Raw genomic sequence first — 19,919 nt, 5'->3', positions numbered from 1 at the left:
ATCTAATACATAATATGATGTAAGTGTTTGCAGATTGACTAAATTCTTGAGCCTTATCCAAATAGTTTTGATATTAGCTGTCTTGGCAAAGTCAAACAACGTTGTATTTATACTGAGGAAGAATTGGCAAGCGTAAAAAAGTCCTTACGAAAATTTCCGAGTATTTTAATGTTTACAATGTTTTTGTGCTGTTGCAATTTTTAATGTCACAACACTATTTTAAAGGATCATTGACAGAATTAGACTATGAAAAAACCTAAACTCTGTTATTGCAGTCGATGATGTAATATTTATGTTTGAATTCATTATATTAAACGACTATCCAAAGATAGTCTAGGAACTTGAATATTTCATCAGCTAGAAAAAAAGTCAGAGTCTAACAAAGATTGTTTGTTAAAAAAGGCAAGCAGTGAGTGGTTACGGAAGTGTCATAGATAAATACAGGAGATTCAAGTGTGGATGGCTCACGTATTATAAATATTTGGCAACCAGCTAGAGCTAAAAAATGTTTAGTTTTTGCTGGTCTGTGACACTTGACATTTTATTGAAATGGTAAAATGGCTTAGTAAAGTAGACCTTTTACATATGAGTGCTATTGAGAGAGCTTGAAGATATAAGATAACTCAAGGAATAACACCATGTTGCTACTTACACAACTACACACAGCCATAGCAAACAGAAAGTAGATGCGGCTGCAGTATGATACAGCTAAGGCTATACGAGCAATGTTTTCCTACTAAAGCTACAGATGTCGTAAAGAGTGCATTGATATAAAATACAATAATGGTGAGGAAGGACTCTAGATGCTTGACCAACATAATTCAACAGGTTCACCTTTCTGTTTTACTCAAGGAACTGCATTACAATGGCAGAGTCATGAAATCTAAGGAAGTGAGATCAGCAATAACAGGTTTGACCAATGAGATATAAGTGAGCAGCACTATGATGGTTGTGAGCACTAAATATATTATCAGTGTAGAACATCTACTTGGTTCATATGACAGTAAATAATCATTCGCAAGAGTTTAAGATAAATGCAATGAATTACGCATGTGCCGCAAATGTTACATGTTTTGTAATATTGCTTGAGAAATACTGCTCCGAGCCAAACAGATTAAACTAGAAATTTTTCAAATGAACAAGGAAGGGCAATTTGACTGTGTATTCAAATCAGTGACTCCTACTTCTGCGGATAGCCCATTGTTATGATGACTGGTCAAAAACAGTTTGACAAATTTTCAAAGAAATAGGATGAGGAAACTTTTGTGCATTTGAGTGAGACATTTCATGGAAAGAGGCTAATGTATATGTGTACATACATTGATGATTAGCTCAAATTGGTTGTTTTGATGGTTTCATCCAATCTGGTGACGTACAGAATGTTAGAATTAATAACAGTTTCAATATTAACACTGCAAAGGGAACCATTTTCGACGATTTTGGTTGGTAGATATAAAATAGTGAACCAGATTTTTACCCATCATTATATAAAATACCAACCCTATTCTAACAAAACTGCATTGTATTAAAACAAACTGTAATCGAGAAAAAGAAAACTTTTTTTTCGCTGAAAAGGAGCTGTGTTAAAGTCGTTACTTTTCTGAACAAAAATGGTTCTGCCAACCAAGATGTATACACGCTCTGATAGATTTAAAGGTTGACTTGCAACAAAATTCACATTACAGTTATTTGGTATCAAAAGATTCACCATGTCTTACTCTGTTGTGTTGTAAGTGTCAAATATGTGGAAATGTGATTACAAGCTCTTAAAAGCTCAAAAACGAAAAGCCGCCATAGATTGGAATCTCTTTATTTCGATGACGTAACCACGAAATTTGGTTATCGTCTTGTCACATATGTTCTCATGTGAAGTGAAAGGCCAATAAAAAGCTCAATATAAAACTTATCGTAGTACTAGTTTATGACAAACACTTCGGGTTTTACCGAAGACCCCGTATCAAATATAGATGCTCGCTACTTTACAGTTTTGTTTCGGCATTATTCAATCGTCAAGTCGTAATCCGATCATGTGACTCAATACTTCGCAAATAACTTTTGCAGCACTTTTCGATTATCACAGGTGACCAACGAGCTCGTCATGATTATCAGACAATGATATGTACTCCTTCAAGCTAAGATTAAAAAGCTTAACGATTTTTTACGGTAAGTTATAAGATATCAGTGCTAAAAGTGACAGCATTACAATGACGATAAAATAGACGAGTAAGAACAGTAGACATAGTTTTATTGAATGCGTGAAGTATATTTGTGAAAATATTTCGACGAATAAGGTTGCAAGAAAGTGTAAACAGAAACCATCTCTCACAACTACATCACATTTGAGCCGTTTTGGAAAGAGAATCCAAACTACGGCGGTCTCGTGTGGCTGCGATTTTCTGATATTCGTTTTTGAGCTTTTAAGAGCTTGTAATCACCTTTCCACATATTTTGCACCTACAACACAACAGAGTGAGACATGGTGAATCTTTTCATATCAAATAACTGTAATGTGGATTTTGTTGCAAGTCAACCTTTAAAAGGAACAATGAGACATTTGTAAAGAACATAGACGTTTGTTAACTAACTCAAGGAAGTGCCCAAGAGTAATGGATTTAATAGAGCAATTTGCCTGATAAGCAATAGCAACAAAAACTTAACATTTCATCCTTTGATTTTGTTAGCATCAAGGCGGAAAGGTACATAGGATAAGTAGATCCAGTGAAATTATATGTCTGAGCCGATCTATTTGCTATTTTTAGCCAGCAGTCTATTGCAGAACACATAAATTTGTAAATGCACTCACTAACGCCCATAAAACTTTCTTATACTTTGATCAAACTTACCATACAAATTTTTTGTTTCTCCTCACCTTTCACTGACACATACGTCAACATCTTAATGGTGAGCATATGATTAGTGTGTAGAAAAGATGAAGACAACAGTTTTACTGTATACCAATGATCAATAGGTAGACATTTTCATACTTGAATGGCTGCAGCTTACTCGTATTCTTAATTAGTTATACTTACTCATGATCCCATGATTACGGCGATAACTTTCACAATATTGCTGTGAAATGTTTTTGAAAAGTCGTGTGACCAGTTTGACAAAGCTAATAAAATTGAGTCCAATTAAGAAGAATAGCAGATTCTGCTCACGTCAAAAACATACAGTTATAGTGTCAGTTGTCTTAACAATTCATGTATAAAAACAGTTCAGGCAAGCAAGGCGTGAGAAGCTTATGGTTTATATGGTAGATGTGGAGACAAATCATGAACAAACCCTTTTTACATTTGTTTATTTTTAAGCTGTATATTTTTGGAGGCTCTATTTAGAAGAATTTGTGTAAAATAAAGTAGTTTATGCAGTTTCCCCGAATGCTAAAAAGCGCTCCAGCACTTCTCTTAAACCAAAAACACAGCACCTTTCATGGATACTACAACCCCACTGCTACCACACCACTACCACTGCACTACCACCAAAGAGTTTCTCTCTATTCCTCCTGTATCAGGCTCAACAAAATTTTAATATCTTTTGGTTCTGGCAAAAGCTTTTTTGAGACAATGTGCCCGAAACATAGCTGTTGCAGAGGCACTACTTTGGAGGACCAACACATAGACCACAATTAGGCTGTCAAGCCAAAGTCAGTGATGCAATTAAATAGTGCAATGCAGATTAACAGATGAATCTGTTAATCTTGTTATCATTGTCTTTCAATAACATAGCAATGTTTATGAAAGACAATGAAAGTGATTCACAGGACTATAATAGAAATATTAACATTCCTTGAACTATTTGAGGAGTTTGTACCACACGCGGACTGATCCGAGCGGCTTTTTTATCAAGACATTCTTCAAAAATTATCTTGTCGGATAGTTTACTGCTTCAATATTGAGACCGTTATCAATTCCAACACGCTCTACATGCCAAAAGGCTTGATAAAACAATGCAAAACAATAACCAAATTAGTCATCGAACTATTTATATGTATATAAGTGCCTTCCTTTTGACATATTCTACTTATATACGCACAAGGATTTCATCATTGCATTTCTTTGAAAATTTAGTTACAGTGCCTCTGACCAGTCATCATCATGGACCATCTGGAGAAATAGGAGCGACCGACAAGAATAACAATATTTCCTCCTTGTCTAATCGAGAAATATAGCCTAATATTTTTTTAGTATTCTACCCCCATTTGGATTATAATAGCAAGTTGGTGGTTACTATCTACATGCACTTTTACACGCGTAACCTTTAACATTTTACATAGCTAGCACCCAACATACCTGTGCTGGTCCGCCTGGGCATATAGAATTCCTGCCTCTTCATATTTTTTCTTCTGTTTCAAGTAATCAGCAAAAGCCAGAAGTATTTCCTTCAAATAAGTGATCATTATGATACTAGTTGACTACAGTAGTGATGCGTATACGATAAAATGACAGACAAATGACTGTTGTACCGAGAACTGCAAGAAGAATTTTTGGCATACAAAGAAACATTATGACACAAAATCAGCTGCGGTTGTAATAAATAAGATTTGAAAATAAATATACATGTATATAAATTAGCTAGCAAAAGTTAACTAAAAATATTACACATAAATATTAGAACAAAAGAATAAAAACTGCCATAAATCCTTTGTTTAGTTAATAAACATTTCATATAGATACAACCATATAGAGTTCTAACACAGTTTGCCAAAGGACTTACAACTATCTTATTGGCAGAGCATTACAAGTAACTGCCCTTAAAACCATTTCTACAATTTAATCATTTTCCTAACCCCAAATCTGATGGAATGTTTGCTTGACTAATCACGTAGAGCTGAGGAAATAACATGAAGGTATACAAGTGAATGTGGTTTCCTTCTAGAGACCACAATGGAGCATACACCTGCAGATTATTTATTTATGTAACAAAGAGCATATCGCTGTAATTGTTTTTATATTTATCATGAACTGTACATGATAAATGTACAATAGCTGTAATCCTTAAACTAAATGGTTGTATTACTCAATATACCCGAGACTTTTTATCCTTACCATGATTGTACTTTTCAGTTAACAATAACCAAGTTTGAATAATACAGAACGATATATATACAATATATATACAGTATATATACAATGTATATATACAATGTATATATATATACTGTATAGGTATAACATATATATCACAAAATTATACAACTACTAGTGAATGCTCGGCATCGCCTGGGTAATAAAAGTTTTTGCACAAAAAATTTATTTTTATTTAACAAATAACAACAGTAACCATTCTACCTTTCAAACTTCATATCCTGAGGAAAGTGTTTTGTGCAGTTCAAATAAATTAGGAAAAAAAATAAAACAACTGTAAAGTTTTCAAAATACTGTAACTGTTAAATTTCATATCATAAAAAAGTGTTTCGTTGAAATAAATTAAGAAAACAAACAAAACAACTGTTAAAGTGTTTAAATGTAAATATGAAATCTTTAGCAAGTAATGGCTAAATAAAATCTGTTTCACTACAATTACAATGAAGAATTATTTTGTATACAACTACATGTATATGATTTTAATTCGTTTCAGTGTTTCAGCAAAAATATCGTATAGAGTGGTACAAAAACCCATAGGAATTATCTAATGCAAATACCCACTAGTAGAAATCATCAAAATTTTATAAATGTACTGTACGTATTAAAAATTAGTAACAGAAAAATATATTATCCTTCGTAACTATAGTTACCTACAGTAACTTTGGTGCATTTAGTGGTTATGATCTGCAAGAAAATGTAACATTACAATGCACTACATGCAGTATGTACAGTGAGGAGTACTTACTTTCGAAACAGACTATAACATAAACATTGAATTTAACTTAAATGTATTTAGCTTACTAAACCTAATTAAAGCTAAATTTTACTATGAACTTTACTAAACCAAATTCTGGAATTCTATCACTTATTTGTTTTCAAATTCATCTTCACCATAACTTATAACAAATAACGCTGAACTAATGTAAGATAGTGAGTAACATATATCTCTTTCAGGCGTTATGGGAAGGATTTCGGCGAATAGCATATTGGCATTTTTGTTATTTCGTCATAATCAGTACACAGACTGTCAATTTTTAATTTCTTGAAAACTTTTTGTTGATATCGTATGGCAGAACAAGTCGACAAAAATCATCCGAGGACATAAAAAAATTGTGTTCCATATAGTAAGGCAGAAAATTTTATAGCAGTCATCATGACCAAAGGGCGCACTGAATTAATTAATAATTTATCATGAGCAATCGCGAAAAGGGTATACAATATATGGTAGGAACGTTGGGATAGGTAAGAATGGCTTAGCCTTGTGGTTTGGTGCGCATGTTAACATATTGCGGTTGCAATCTTTGTGGGTTCAAATCCAGTGCGAAGCACATTGATCATTTTTATATTTTAATCGCTATAGCTGGACTGACGAACAGGCGATGAAAATATATGAGATTTATAAATATATATATATACTGTAAAACTTATGTTTGAGTGAAAGGAACCCTTCTTCCATAAAATCTGTATTATGGGAGAAGGGCTGAAAAATAAAGCACCATGGTGCTGAAATAAAGGTTTTACGGTATACAGTGATATATATGTATATATATAATTTTGTAATATGACGCTTGACTGAACAAAGATAAGTGTTTGAAGGTGATAAAAACTTCTATTTGAATTTTCCATCAAGTAGCTAATTCAGAAGAAAACTATTTTAACATGTTTTTTTACCAATAAATAAGGGATCAGTCGCAAATATAATATAGAAGGTCACATTCCATTTAGTTAGACACACTCAGATACTGTTTATGATCAAACGTTCATCTTACTAGAATGTAAATTAGCGATATTTGTTAAGTTATCCTTGACACAAGATCGACCTCTTTTAACCAGTTTCATGATGTCTCACTCTAGAAGCTAATGCAGTTATAATTGCAACAGCCATTATCAACAGTAGTTTTACTGCAACAATTCATTGCTGGAAACACCTTTCATGTGTACATAAATTTCTTACTTTACGCGGTGACACCGCTGCTTTTTCTTTTGGCACAGCTGGCTCGACTTTTCAAAGCTGACTTTTGTCCATGAACAATATTTTATCAACAGGATCTATCAGTCACGTGGAATCGATCCATTGTCTATTGATATCTACTGGTGCAAAGTCGATCAATAGTATCGACCTTTTTATGCATCGACTTTTATTGATCAACTTTGTGTCAAGGACAGGTTCAGGTTTACTAGCCCCAGCAAGATAGAAACTTGGAAATTCTGATTGCAATTACAATGCTTGCATTTCCCTAATGGTAACCAAACCATCTCCTTGCAAGCCAAAGCAGATAACCGCATTTACCTACAATATGGAATCAACAGTTTCATAGCTTTTTGACAACAATTATCAAATAATATATGACTATCTGGTACCACGCAGCAATTTGACCCAACCACCTACCCACCTACAACTTCCTGAGATTTGCCTGAGGCAGACTGGATTGGACAGATATTGTTGACTCTATCCAACCATAAGATGCTATGATTAGAACAATGGCATAAAAGATCAGAGTTGCATGAATAATTTTGATGAGAGAATTATGCAACAAATGTCCGCTACCATAAATAAACTCTGCCTACATAAGCACATAAATAAAAAACGTAACCTAAGACAATTGGTAAGTCACGAACTATGTTCGGTACCACCTACAGTACAAGAAATTACAACTATGATTCAGAAGGAAAAGCGCTAACTTTTCATAACGAGCAAAGCTATATTTAATACACTGAGCATTCATTAGGGTTTTAATCACCAATGTCTTGACAGGATGTAGACAGTGTGTTAATCTGTACAAGTCACAACCAGCAAAATGGTTGAATTAATCAACGATAAGTTATTATGAAAAATGACTTCCTTGTGGAATCATTGACAGCATAGGAATGGTTCTGGAGTGAATTAAGAGCAAGAATGGTTGTGATGTGGTTTAAACGCAGGCCTATGAGTCAGCAGATATGGGATGTTAGGAGCATCCCAGTGCCTTCATAATCTTTACTATAATAAGAGCCAAGTTCGGTGTCTGTTCGAAACCACGTTATGAGTGTTAGGAAAAATAAAATTGCATAGATAGCACAGAAATTGACCGCAGATACTCAGCTTAGTAGCCAGTCGCACTAAACACTGCACCACTCGAACACCTTGCTGCATTGCGGAATATTCGTGCAGTTGGCTATTACACAGGACAATCTCTTAAGGGGCGCGGGACTGTCAGCGTACTAGTGGTTATAATAAGAGATGTGTCTTGTCTATCCGCTGCCACACTTAACAGTAGTTAGGAAAAAAATTCATCGCACGGGATTTAAACTCAGCTATTCAGCTAGGCTTCCAGGCACAGAACCACCTGCACCACTCAGCTAGGCTTCCAGGCACAGAACCACCTGCACCACTCAGCTAGGCTTCCAGGCACAGAACCACCTGCACCACTCAGCTAGGCTTCCAGGCACAGAACCACCTGCACCACTCAGCTAGGCTTCCAGGCACAGAACTACCTGCACCACTCAGCTAGGCTTCCAGGCACAGAACTACCTGCACCACTCAGCTAGGCTTCCAGGCACAGAACCACCTGCACCACTCAGCTAGGCTTCCAGGCACAGAACCACTTGCACCACTCATCTAGGCTTCCAGGCACAGAACCACCTGCACCACTCAGCTAGGCTTCCAGGCACAGAACTACCTGCACCACTCAGCTAGGCTTCCAGGCACAGAACCACTTGCACCACTCAGCTACCTGGCTGCATTTAAGAATCATTGTGCAGATATCTATTACACATGACAATCTCTCCAACTGCCTGGGGACAAGTGACTATAATAAGCCAGCTATTGTTCATGACTGCTATGCACTTGAGGCCACATGCAGAATTAGACATTTGGGGCTTTTGCCGAAACACCAGACGGATTAAGTAGGTTCGGCTGCTCTGATTCATCTATTAAAGGGCATAATCGATGAGCAACTGCGGTCAGCTAGTGCCACAATCTATTATAGCTTATGCTCCTAGCATATGAGTCAGATTCAATTTTGTGTACTCTGCATAACCAGATTTTCTTTACACAACAATAGGCTGTGGCAGTGAGTTACCACCTAGTGATCGACATAATCTGTGGTGAGTCATAAAAGAATAATGTATATGGTGACAATGTGTCTTTTCTGACAGTAACAAAACTGAAAACAATAGTATAGTTCCGAATCTAAGGATGCATGCTACAAGTATTAATTAATTTGATAATTTGGTAAAGTTGACAGCAGACGGACTACTTGTCGGTGTCGAAAAAAGGCTGCCAAAACAACCTCTACAAAAAAATGAGCTTCTATCCTTGAGCGGAACAGGATCCATGAGTAACCGGCAAGAATTAAACAGATTAGCATTGGCTTCTCTGAACATGCAGAGAATTACCATATAAAAACGCTTGCCATTAGTATCTTAAACTTCTGAGATTTTTTGTGGTATTGACTGCATAGTCATAGATATTAGTATGAAAAATTCATTTTGACGAACGGAGATCCTGTTAAATTTTTGAGAATACGGAACTATATTTTGTTGAAGTCAAAGCGAAACCAGGTACAAATATAGTCAAACCTTCAGATGTGAAGTTAATTTGTGAAATTTTTTTTTCATATATTGGAGCGCGTATTGCCATAAGAATACACAGTGATTTGTTTAATTCACTCCACAGCTCAAAAACCAGCAACTAATGCAAATAATGCATTAAAACAAAAACATTATATTAAACTATGTAAAAAACTATGTGCAACAAGCTAAATTCTATGTGAAAAACTAAAGCAATATAAGTAATAAAAAGAGACTTTTATAGCAATTTTACTGTAGAAGCACATGAACAGAAGTACATAGTTTCAGAGGTAGATGCGCTGATAGAGATATGTATCATCATCTGAACAGCATGAAGTTTCAACTAACTTAACTTTGTTTATTTTATAATTTATTTTTAATACATAATTCTTACTTTTCCTCTTTTTTTCTCTTAATTTAAAAGAAAACTTAACTTAAAAACTTGTTATTACTTTGATTGAAGAGTCAACTATTTGCTCAAAGTTCACAGCGCACATGAGACAATTGGTATCTTGAGGTAAATAGAGGTTTGAATGCATATGAGTGCATAGCAATTATGCTTTTTACAGCATATTGAGTAATCACTTAGTTCCCTAACTGCAACCCGGCTAGCTTATTATGTTTTATTCACAATTACCATTAAGCACAAACGATAACCCAAAAACTGTCAAATTACTTGCTCAAGAACTATGGAACACTCTCAAGAGTCTGAACTGATCTCATTGATGAGCACCTGTAGGTAACTGTGATGCATTGATGTTGAAAATGCTGTCTCTGCTTTTTTAAAGACCGTGGAGAGTGTACGATGTGTAAGCTTGTGCTATAAATGTTGTTAATGCGATTATATGAAGTCACATTCAGATAAAATAAGTTAAAAAGTTGAACCTGATTTTATGGTTAATCTTTAGATAACATTCAATCCAGCAATAAGTCCATGATTGAAAATTAAATAAAACCCAAATTGAGCATGATTTGCAAATGAGAGGAAATAGAGACATAAAATGCATATTGTACTGTTTCAAATAGTAGCTTGCGCTGATGCTTATTTTGCGAGTAACCACCTTTTACTTGAAAAAAAATAGACAACACAAAATATCGTAAAACCTCTAATTGAACGACATGGCGCTCTATTTTTCAACTTTTCCTCTATAGTGGCGGTCAATTAGAGGCAGCGTTCAAATAGAGGCTGGTAGTGTACTTTTCAAATGGCTGGTCAGAATTTCTGGAAGATAAATTTAGCCCTATTACGGGCAAAGCGAATGTTGCCTATATTTTGCTCTCTTTTTCTGGTGAAGTGATATTAAACCTTTTGGATGCAATAAATCTGCTAACTTGCCTCCAACTTGTCAAATATTTCTTAATAAATATGCATGGAGAAACCGAGAAATATCTCTACCAGTTCATATCTATTGCTTGCAATTAACCTGCGATGATATTATAGCCTGCGACTTTCATTGCAAATTGTTAACATTTTAAAAATTTTATGTCCTTTTTAAATTTGAAGACATATTTCTATTTTATATCTATATCTAACAATGTTGCAGAAAGGCTTATTGCATTCATTGATATGTTTGCTACAGTTTGCAGCCAAAACTAGCTTTTTATGTGCAATAGAAGTGGAGTTATGAGCATCAATCCATTGTAAGCAGTGTTAAACCATAACTGTCACGTACAACTTTTATCGTATGTACTAGGTAAGTCAGACACGCTGATTCCAATTTTGTACTCAAAATAAAGATTAGTCCACTAACTTTCAGAGTAATGAAAGCTTTTTAACAGCGTTCTAATATTGGTCTCGAAAACAACACGATCGGCACAACAAGCTCCGCCCATAAATACGTGACGTAACCTAGCTTTTTAGGAACAGAAGTTACGTAGGGATGTTCAGACCGATTTAGAATAATAGAGATGGGTGTTTTAAAATCCATTAATATCTAAATTCAGCCTTAAAAATAATCTCAGTCTTTTCTGAAAGGTAGATTAGCTATCTAACATTGCATATTTAAAAAAGCGCAATAACAACGCTAGCTTGTGATAAAACCGCGCTTTTTGAGCTAATTTTTCTCGGCGTCCAGCCTATTTAAACATCATGTAACAAGCTACGAGCAAATTTAAATAGTTTATATGCCTTTCATAAAAGATTGCGATTATTTTACAGGCTGGATTTAGATAATAATGGATTTTAAGACACCCATATCTATTCTTCTAAATCAGAGTAAACATTCCTAACTTCCGTTCTTGAAAAAGCTAGGTTTCGTCACATATTTATGGGCGGAGCTTGTAATACTGATTGTGTTGTTTTCGAAACGGATATTGAAACGCTTTAAAAAAGCTTCAATGACTTTGAAGGTTAGTGGACTAATCTTTATTCTGAGTACAAAATCGGAATCAGCGTGGCTGATTTACCTAGAAACTACGATAAAAGTTGTACGTGACAGTTATGGTTTAAGATAGCCGCATGGATGCTATTAAATAACATGCTATAAATCTGCATATTTATAAGTTACATAATGATAATCTATCAAATGATACAAATACATATTCATGGACAAGTGACATAAACTAACCATACTTATATTACACGCAGAAACAAAATTTACATTTTTAAAACAAAAATACTTCCATCATTTGCTCGGATAGCTGCGTTTTGATTGTTGCTTTCGATGGAACGAACATCTTCTAGTTGCCCAATACCTTCCACAATATCTTCTGGCCTCAACTCTTCTTCTGCACTGCTGAGCTAGTCGATATTAGCGTCCAAACAATGTTTTGGCAGAGGAAAACTTTTACGCACTGCATTTAGCACAAATGCAACGCGTAAAGGTTTGCTAGCTAAACGTAACCTTTGGCCCAAAACTTGCAAACCGTATTTTATATGCATGTTCTTCGAAGTATTAAGATCGCGTTAAACAAGGAACTACTATTAGCCTGTGACAGTAATTATTTCTATGGCGTTGCTTTGAAAGTTCATCTACCATCATAAATTTAAACCATTTTTTGTTTATGTAAGTTACGTTGAAGTTGAAAGACTGCATTAAACAAGGAACTACTATTAGCCTGAGACAGATATTAATTATTTTTATGGTGCTGCTTTCAAAGTTGATCTACTAACGTAAATTTAAACCGTTTTTTATATAGGCACACGTACTTCGATGTAGCAAGACCGCGTTAAACAAGGAACTTCTATTAGCCTGAGACCATTATTGGTTATTTCTATGGTGTTGCTTTCAAAGTTTTAACAAAAAAAAGCTAAAAGCTTTGGAGTTGAACAATTTATAAAGATCAAAAATAGTTAAAGTGGCGGTCAAATAAAGGTGGCGTTCACATAGAGGATTGCGTTCACATAGAGGATGGCGTTCACATAGAGGATGGCGTTCACATAAAGGGTGGCGCTCTATTTTTCAACCCTTTTCTTGTAGTGGCGGTCAAATAGAGGTGGCGTTCACATAAAGGATGGCGTTCACATAGAGGATGGCGTTAAAATAAAAGTGGCATTCAATTAGAGGTTCTATGGCATATCCGTTTGCTAGCAATTCTGATCAGTTGGTATCTGATTTTGTTCATCATAACATAGATAAAAAAGTGAAATATTTTCTAGTCATATTTCAAAACAGACGAGTTTTAGCTTATAGCAGATGAGGGATGGCATAAAGCAGTTGAAGTGATGCTTCAAAGCAAGTTAATAGCAGCATCACTGAAAAAACTTTAACAACTCAAGGAGATAATGTTTCTATTGATGCAGAATTAATAATTTAATTGATACAATAAGAGGTAGAAAGCCAACTAACCTAAATAGGTTATAAGTCTGTCAGGCTGATCGCAACATAAAATCAGTTCATCTTTAACGAGTAAGAAGACTCATTAAATATGAACTTACAAAAATCTTTAGTAGATTTATCAGAAAATATCAGTATTTTTCTATCATTTGTGACTGTTTTTGACGTTTGAGGTGATCTGACTGCCAGAATGTTTCACGATTAAAAAGAACAAAACTTGATCACGATAAAAAAGCTCAGAAAATGAATAAAAATCTCTACATATACAGTTAAGCCTCGACTTATGATCACCACTACATACAGTTTTTAACAACTTAAGTAAAATTGAGCGAATGCTTGTCTAGGCAAACTAAGTTATTTCTAATATTTGACTCTAGAATTTAGCAAAACATTACAAAATAGAAACTATTACACTTATATAAGTTGACCTAAACTGTAGTTTGTAAAAGTTAGAGTAAGTTACTCAGCATGTTTTTATCACTCACTTGACTACTGAAATTACGTGTTGTTGAGCAGACATTTTCCCTCACGTGTCTTCACAGTAAAGCAATAATAAAAACCTTGTTTTTACATTTACTGCTTTATTGATTTATTTTGTATTTTAAAATGAAATTGTTATAAAGTTTTATACAATACTTTTGTTTTTCACACTGAGTTCATATACTTAAGATATTTGTTATTTTTGGTTTTTAGAAAGAATTAAACACAGTGCAATATATTAGTCTTAGAATATTTTCCCAACTTTTCACAGTTTTGCCACACAAAGCAAATATTGTAACAGATCAGCTTGTGTGTTTGGCTATACTGCAAAACCAAACAGAACAGTTGCTATTGTACTAGTGAGTGAGATGAGCGTACGCTACCAAAATGCACCATGTACATGTATAGACCTAATAGACATAGACATTTCCTTTGGTGCTAAGAGATAGGTTTCCTGTAACCAACAACCGGCATTGCTGCATCTGATAAAAACATAGGAGAGGTAGGAGATTTGACTAGACAAACCACAGTACTAGTTACCCACTGTGGTATTAGGTAGGTTTTATCACATCGCTGAAAAAAACCACAACTCTTACATAAGAGACAAAAATAATGAACAATGAATATTTTCTTAGCAGTTTAAATTATGAGAACAATCATGCTAGACAGGTGACGCTTTTCATTAGAAATATTAAATAAGTGATTTGTAATGAACCTTTAACAAAGTAGGCTTAAAATAGTGGCAAAGGAGTTTACAATAATTAGTAACTTGATTATGTCTTGCGAAACCGAAAATGAATTGACTTAGCGGTTTAAGTGCAATAGAATACCTGGAGGTGATAAATAAACAAGCGAGTCTACAGTTCAAAAGTTGGCAGTGATAGAACTACCAAAGTCAAATAACAACATTTTTTGCAGCTATTAACTTTTATGACTGACCAGACCTGGACACTAAAAGGCAACTTAAAACTGTCAAAACAGCTGGTTGGCAATACCGCCACAGAACAATAAAATAGAACAACATTTTAATTTATTTTACAAGATGAGTATGTATAGCAGCATAATGTTCATTAGGAACTGCAAAAGCACAAATAATCGGTTTACCTTGTTAACAATACAATACGTACATGAAAGGCCCAGCATCTGGTGGTTGTTATTTCACTAAGAATAGCTGACAGAACTTGCCCCATGCCTAGCTAGGTTACTGACCATGAGTACCTTTTATAATGATTTCGCTAAGATCATCTATGAACGTTAAACCATAACTGTCACGTACAACTTTTATCGTATTTACTAGGTAAGTCAGACACGCTGATTCCAATTTTGTACTCAAAATAAAGATTAGTTCACTAACGTTCAGAGTAATGAAGGCTTTTTTACAGCGTTTTAATATCGGTCTCGAAAACAACACGATCGGCACAACAAGCTCCGCCCATAAATACGTGACGTAACCTAGCTTTTTAGGAACAGAAGTTACTTAGGGATGTTTAGACCGATTTAGAATAATAGAGATGGGTGTTTTAAAATCCATTAATATCTAAATTCAGCCTTAAAAATAATCTCAGTCTTTTCTGAAAGGTAGATTAGCTATTTAACATTGCATATTTAAAAAAGCGCGATAACAACGCCAGCTTGTGATAAAACCGCGCTTTTTGAGCTCATTTTTCTCGGCGTCCAGCCTATTTAAACATCATGTAACAATCTACGAGCAATTTTAAATAGTTTATATACCTTTCATAAAAGACTGCAATTATTTCACAGGCTGGATTTAGATAATAATGGGTTTTAAGACGCCCATCTCTATTCTTCTAAATCGGACTAACCATTCCTAACTTCCGTTCCTGAAAAAGCTAGGTTTCGTCACATATTTATGGGCGGAGCTTGTAATACCGATTGTGTTGTTTTCGAAACGGATATTAAAACGTTTTAAAAAAGCTTAAATGACTTTGAAGGTTAGTGGACCAATCTTTATTTTGAGTACAAAATCGGAATCAGCGTGACTGATTTACCTAGAAACTACGATAAAAGTTGTACGTGACAGTTATGGTTTAAGGTATTATCGTTTTCATCCAACTTTCATCGATGATTCATATATACACAGTGTTTCCATTCTGTTTCTTACACACAGAGGACAATTACTAGCACAATCTTGATATAGCGTCTAAAATAAAGCTATCAAACAATCATTATTAATACCTGAATTAGCTTGATGATGCCAATAAACAGGCATTGCGATTGTTTGTATCTATATTGTCACCTTTACTAGGAGCTATTTATATGTAAAGACGCTACAGCTAGTTTGGGGATTCAAGCGTCCCCCAATATTGATTGTCCATATACGAGTTTGCCAGTGCTGGAAAGGGAACTATGGCTAGAGTCTTGCAACTACTAGTGTATAATTATCACTAGTCTGCAGAGTTATCTGGTCAATGATATAGTATATACATGTAGACGGTTGTACATGCATCTACGTACTTCTATTAGTAGACCATACAGATACTATGACAGGTTGACAATCAACACCGCCTCCCAAACTAGTCAATGAAGTTGGAAAGCGACAGAGCACCGAAGTAAATACATCTAACCACTAATTCTAAAACAAATCCTCCTAAATGAAAAGTTTTCTTTAGTGAGGCAGTTATTAATACAGCAGCATGATCGAGATGGATATCGGTAAATCTAAAAGACACTTGTGTCAACAACCTCTCTCTATTTATATTTGGCTACTCCAACAACACTGTCATTTCTTTGTCAAATCTGTAACTGTGCAATTGCCTTGAGCGTTGCCAGGCAAATCGTACATGTTATTTTAATGATATTTCTCCTTTGAACAATCAAAATGAGCTCACGTTGGTATATCTTACCATCTTTTGCATAAATCTTACAGCATGTTTAATATCAATTAAAATTAAAGCCATATTCAAAGCCCCATCAATTTTATTTATAATAGGTTTAAGAGTCAACCTAAAAACGGAATTTGTAAATGAGACGGCTGAGAGGAGAGCTTGAATTGAACTCTTTATTGGTCTTATTATTGCTTACAATTCTATTAAAGATGCGATCTCACCAAATTCTAGTAGATTTATCAAAAGTAGATATTTTTCTACCATTAGTGGTTTATTTTGCTGTTTTAGGTGATCTGACTGCCAGGGTGTTTTAAGATTAAAATCGACCAAACTTAATCAGTTAAACAGCTGAATCGTTTGAAGAAAAAAATGCGCCATAACTTCCCCAAAATGACATCAATAATCACGCTTCCTGTTTATTGTTCTATAATCGTCATTTTGAGAGAAGTCTGGGAGCATCTTTTTCTTCTGAGCATTTTAACTGCAATCAAGTTTTGTCAATTTTCATCTTGAAACATCCTGGTAGTCAGATCACCTAAAACAACAAACAAACTCTCAAATAATAGAAAAATATCTATACTTTCAGATAAAAAATATTTTAGAACTCGGTGTTATCACATTATTAAAAGACCAAAGACACTAACTGACAATACCAGATATTATTAACAAAACGGAAACAATTAAGGCATGATAGAGTGTGAACCAACAAATGACATCAACTCAGAATACAGAAGAACCTCAACTAATAGAAGTCACCAAGTCATTACTTGAAAGTGTGAGCTAGGCATCAACTAAGGATATGAGATGAGATAGCTAATAGAGAGCACATGATAGTATTAACATATACAAAAGGTACCAATTCATGATATGAGAGATCTCCAAGCAACAGAAAGAACCAATGAATAAAAGAAAATTGCTGTGTCATTGATCAGCCTCAAATAGTTTATCGATTTAACGAGTCTGAGCAGATCCTGTCTGCTGTACAGGAATTATTTTGAAGCAGTTCTGAACAGAAACCAATGGAAAGTTACGATGACTTGAGAACGTACATATAAATAGTATAAAATATTTGACTTGACAACCAGATAAACCTATGAAATAAATCCTCCACGTACCATCCCCTTGTATAAACAACTTGCTAGCAAATGCAGAGCTTGTACAGATTCAAGGTCATCGATTTAACGAGTCTGAGCAGATTCTGTCTGCTGCACAGGAATTATTTTGGAGAAGTTCTGAACAGAAACCAATGAAAAGTTATGATGACTTGAGAACGTACATATAAATAGTATAAAATATTTGACTTGACAACCGGATAAACCTATGAAATAAATCCTCCACGTACCATCTCCTTGTATAAACAACTTGCTAGCAAATGCAGAGCTTGTACAGGTTCAAGGTCAAGCAAGGTTACCCACCACCAATAATGGACATATTGCATCAGGAAAGGTAATCAACATGAGTCTGCATTTTGCCTTTTCCTATTTAAATGCGGAACTGTTAGTGAAATCATTCATCCTGCTGTACAAATATAACACACACTAAAATACCTATACAGATGAATTGGCATGGTAGCTGAGAGCAAAAAACTGAAGTAATTTATAGCTACAAAAATACGTCAAAAGTTAAAAATATGGATATGTTGAGCTTCAACAGAGAAGGCACAAACGTATACAAACGTTGAAAAACAATAGCGGAATTTTTAGTCGATGCACCCAATTTTTAATTTTCAGCTTCTTAATGAGTTTTACCATAAACAAATAAAAATATTTAATATAAAGTTTTCCCAAGCTATTTACATCTAAAATGATGGAAAAAGGTTCCTATTTATCTATCTTGATTTATATTTCGGCTGTATAAATAGGGACCATTAGTTTGGGCCAGTATGAATCAGAATTGACTTTTATTTCTTAACATCAACTCAATGTACAAGTTATGCCATTACCTCAACTCGATGAACGCGTTTTGCGATGAACCATTTGCGTAAGCTAAGTTTTTAACCTCATACAAGAATGACACCAAAAACTCAGAGTGTAAGTCATGCCATAAAATCAGAGTACAGATAATGTTATTGAGCCAATGCGGGAAGTATGTCATCAACTCTAGTGTATGTTTTATCTTTTACCTAATATGGAAGTTAAGCCATTAACTCAATGTACCCTTAATACACTTTGTTTAGGCTATGCTATAAAATAAATGTGGAAAGCATGCATCGATTGAATTTTTAAATTACAATTCAAACATGCATATACATTAAACAATTAACTGGGTAAATCTTGCCATGAAACCATATGTGAAAAATCCCCTCAGCTCACTACATGAATTCACAACAAACTCAATGCATATGTTACTTCATCAGTTAAATGCACTAAAGACACCATCAACTCTAGGTGTAAATTACACTTTCAACTAAGTAGGTAAGTTATATCATCAACTCTATGAGTAAGTTAAGTGATTAACCATCTACATTATGCAACAAACTCAATATGTACGTTATGCATTCATCTAAATGTCTAAATGAAGGCACCGATCTATGTGCAACTTATGCCAAAGACTATATGTAGATGTCAGATATCAACTTATTGGATAAGATGGTTATGCTATCAATGGTTATGCTGGAGACTTTTGGTGACTGTCAATATTTTAGCACAACATCACTCTGAATTTAGAAGTTCTTCCATTTTTTAAAATGGTATCTGTATGTGTTTTAAAACTGATGACTACTCTCTTAAGTTACATATTCTAGCTCAAGTGGTAGATCTCGTTAAAAATCTTTACAAAGTTGTAAGTAAAAGTCAAGTTGAAAAAGCTAGAGTGACGATCATCATCGGCTAACAAGATGGCTGGTATGGTCCCCAGTTCTGACCTTACACAGACACGCCTATTCATAAAAACAAGCAATGGAAAGTTAGTGATTTGTAAAATAATAGAACAAACCTATGAACCATATCAAATGATGAAAATTGAACCAGTTTGTTCGTTTAACTCATAAACAGGTAGGCAGACGATGCCATATTCATGTGTGTTGATGATGCAATAACCTAAAGGTAAGATCTGTCACAACACTTCTGGTCCATTTGAAACCTTCCCAGCAACTTCAGTTGAAATAGCTAATGTCGGACAGACCTAAAGAACACTTTGATCGCACCAGTTTCAGTTCTGTCTATGACTCATCTGGTCGCAAT

The 19,919-nt window shown here is 34.6% G+C and overlaps 1 protein-coding gene across 1 annotated transcript in view; it reads right to left on the bottom strand.

The window, feature by feature from the left end:
* LOC137389756 (putative elongator complex protein 1) overlaps window positions 1-19,919 on the bottom strand; it is a 73,186-nt gene that overhangs the window by 18,902 nt on the left and 34,365 nt on the right. The window contains exon 22 of the mRNA XM_068075844.1: window positions 4,290-4,378. Coding sequence (XP_067931945.1) covers window positions 4,290-4,378 — 89 coding nt within the window. The remainder of the gene's footprint in view (window positions 1-4,289; window positions 4,379-19,919) is intronic.

The sequence above is a fragment of the Watersipora subatra genome, chromosome 3, assembly GCF_963576615.1.
Source record: "Watersipora subatra chromosome 3, tzWatSuba1.1, whole genome shotgun sequence".
Lineage (NCBI taxonomy): Eukaryota > Metazoa > Bryozoa > Gymnolaemata > Cheilostomatida > Watersiporidae > Watersipora > Watersipora subatra.
The sequence above is the reverse complement of the archived record's forward strand: the minus strand, read 5'-3'. Positions and strand labels throughout refer to the sequence as shown.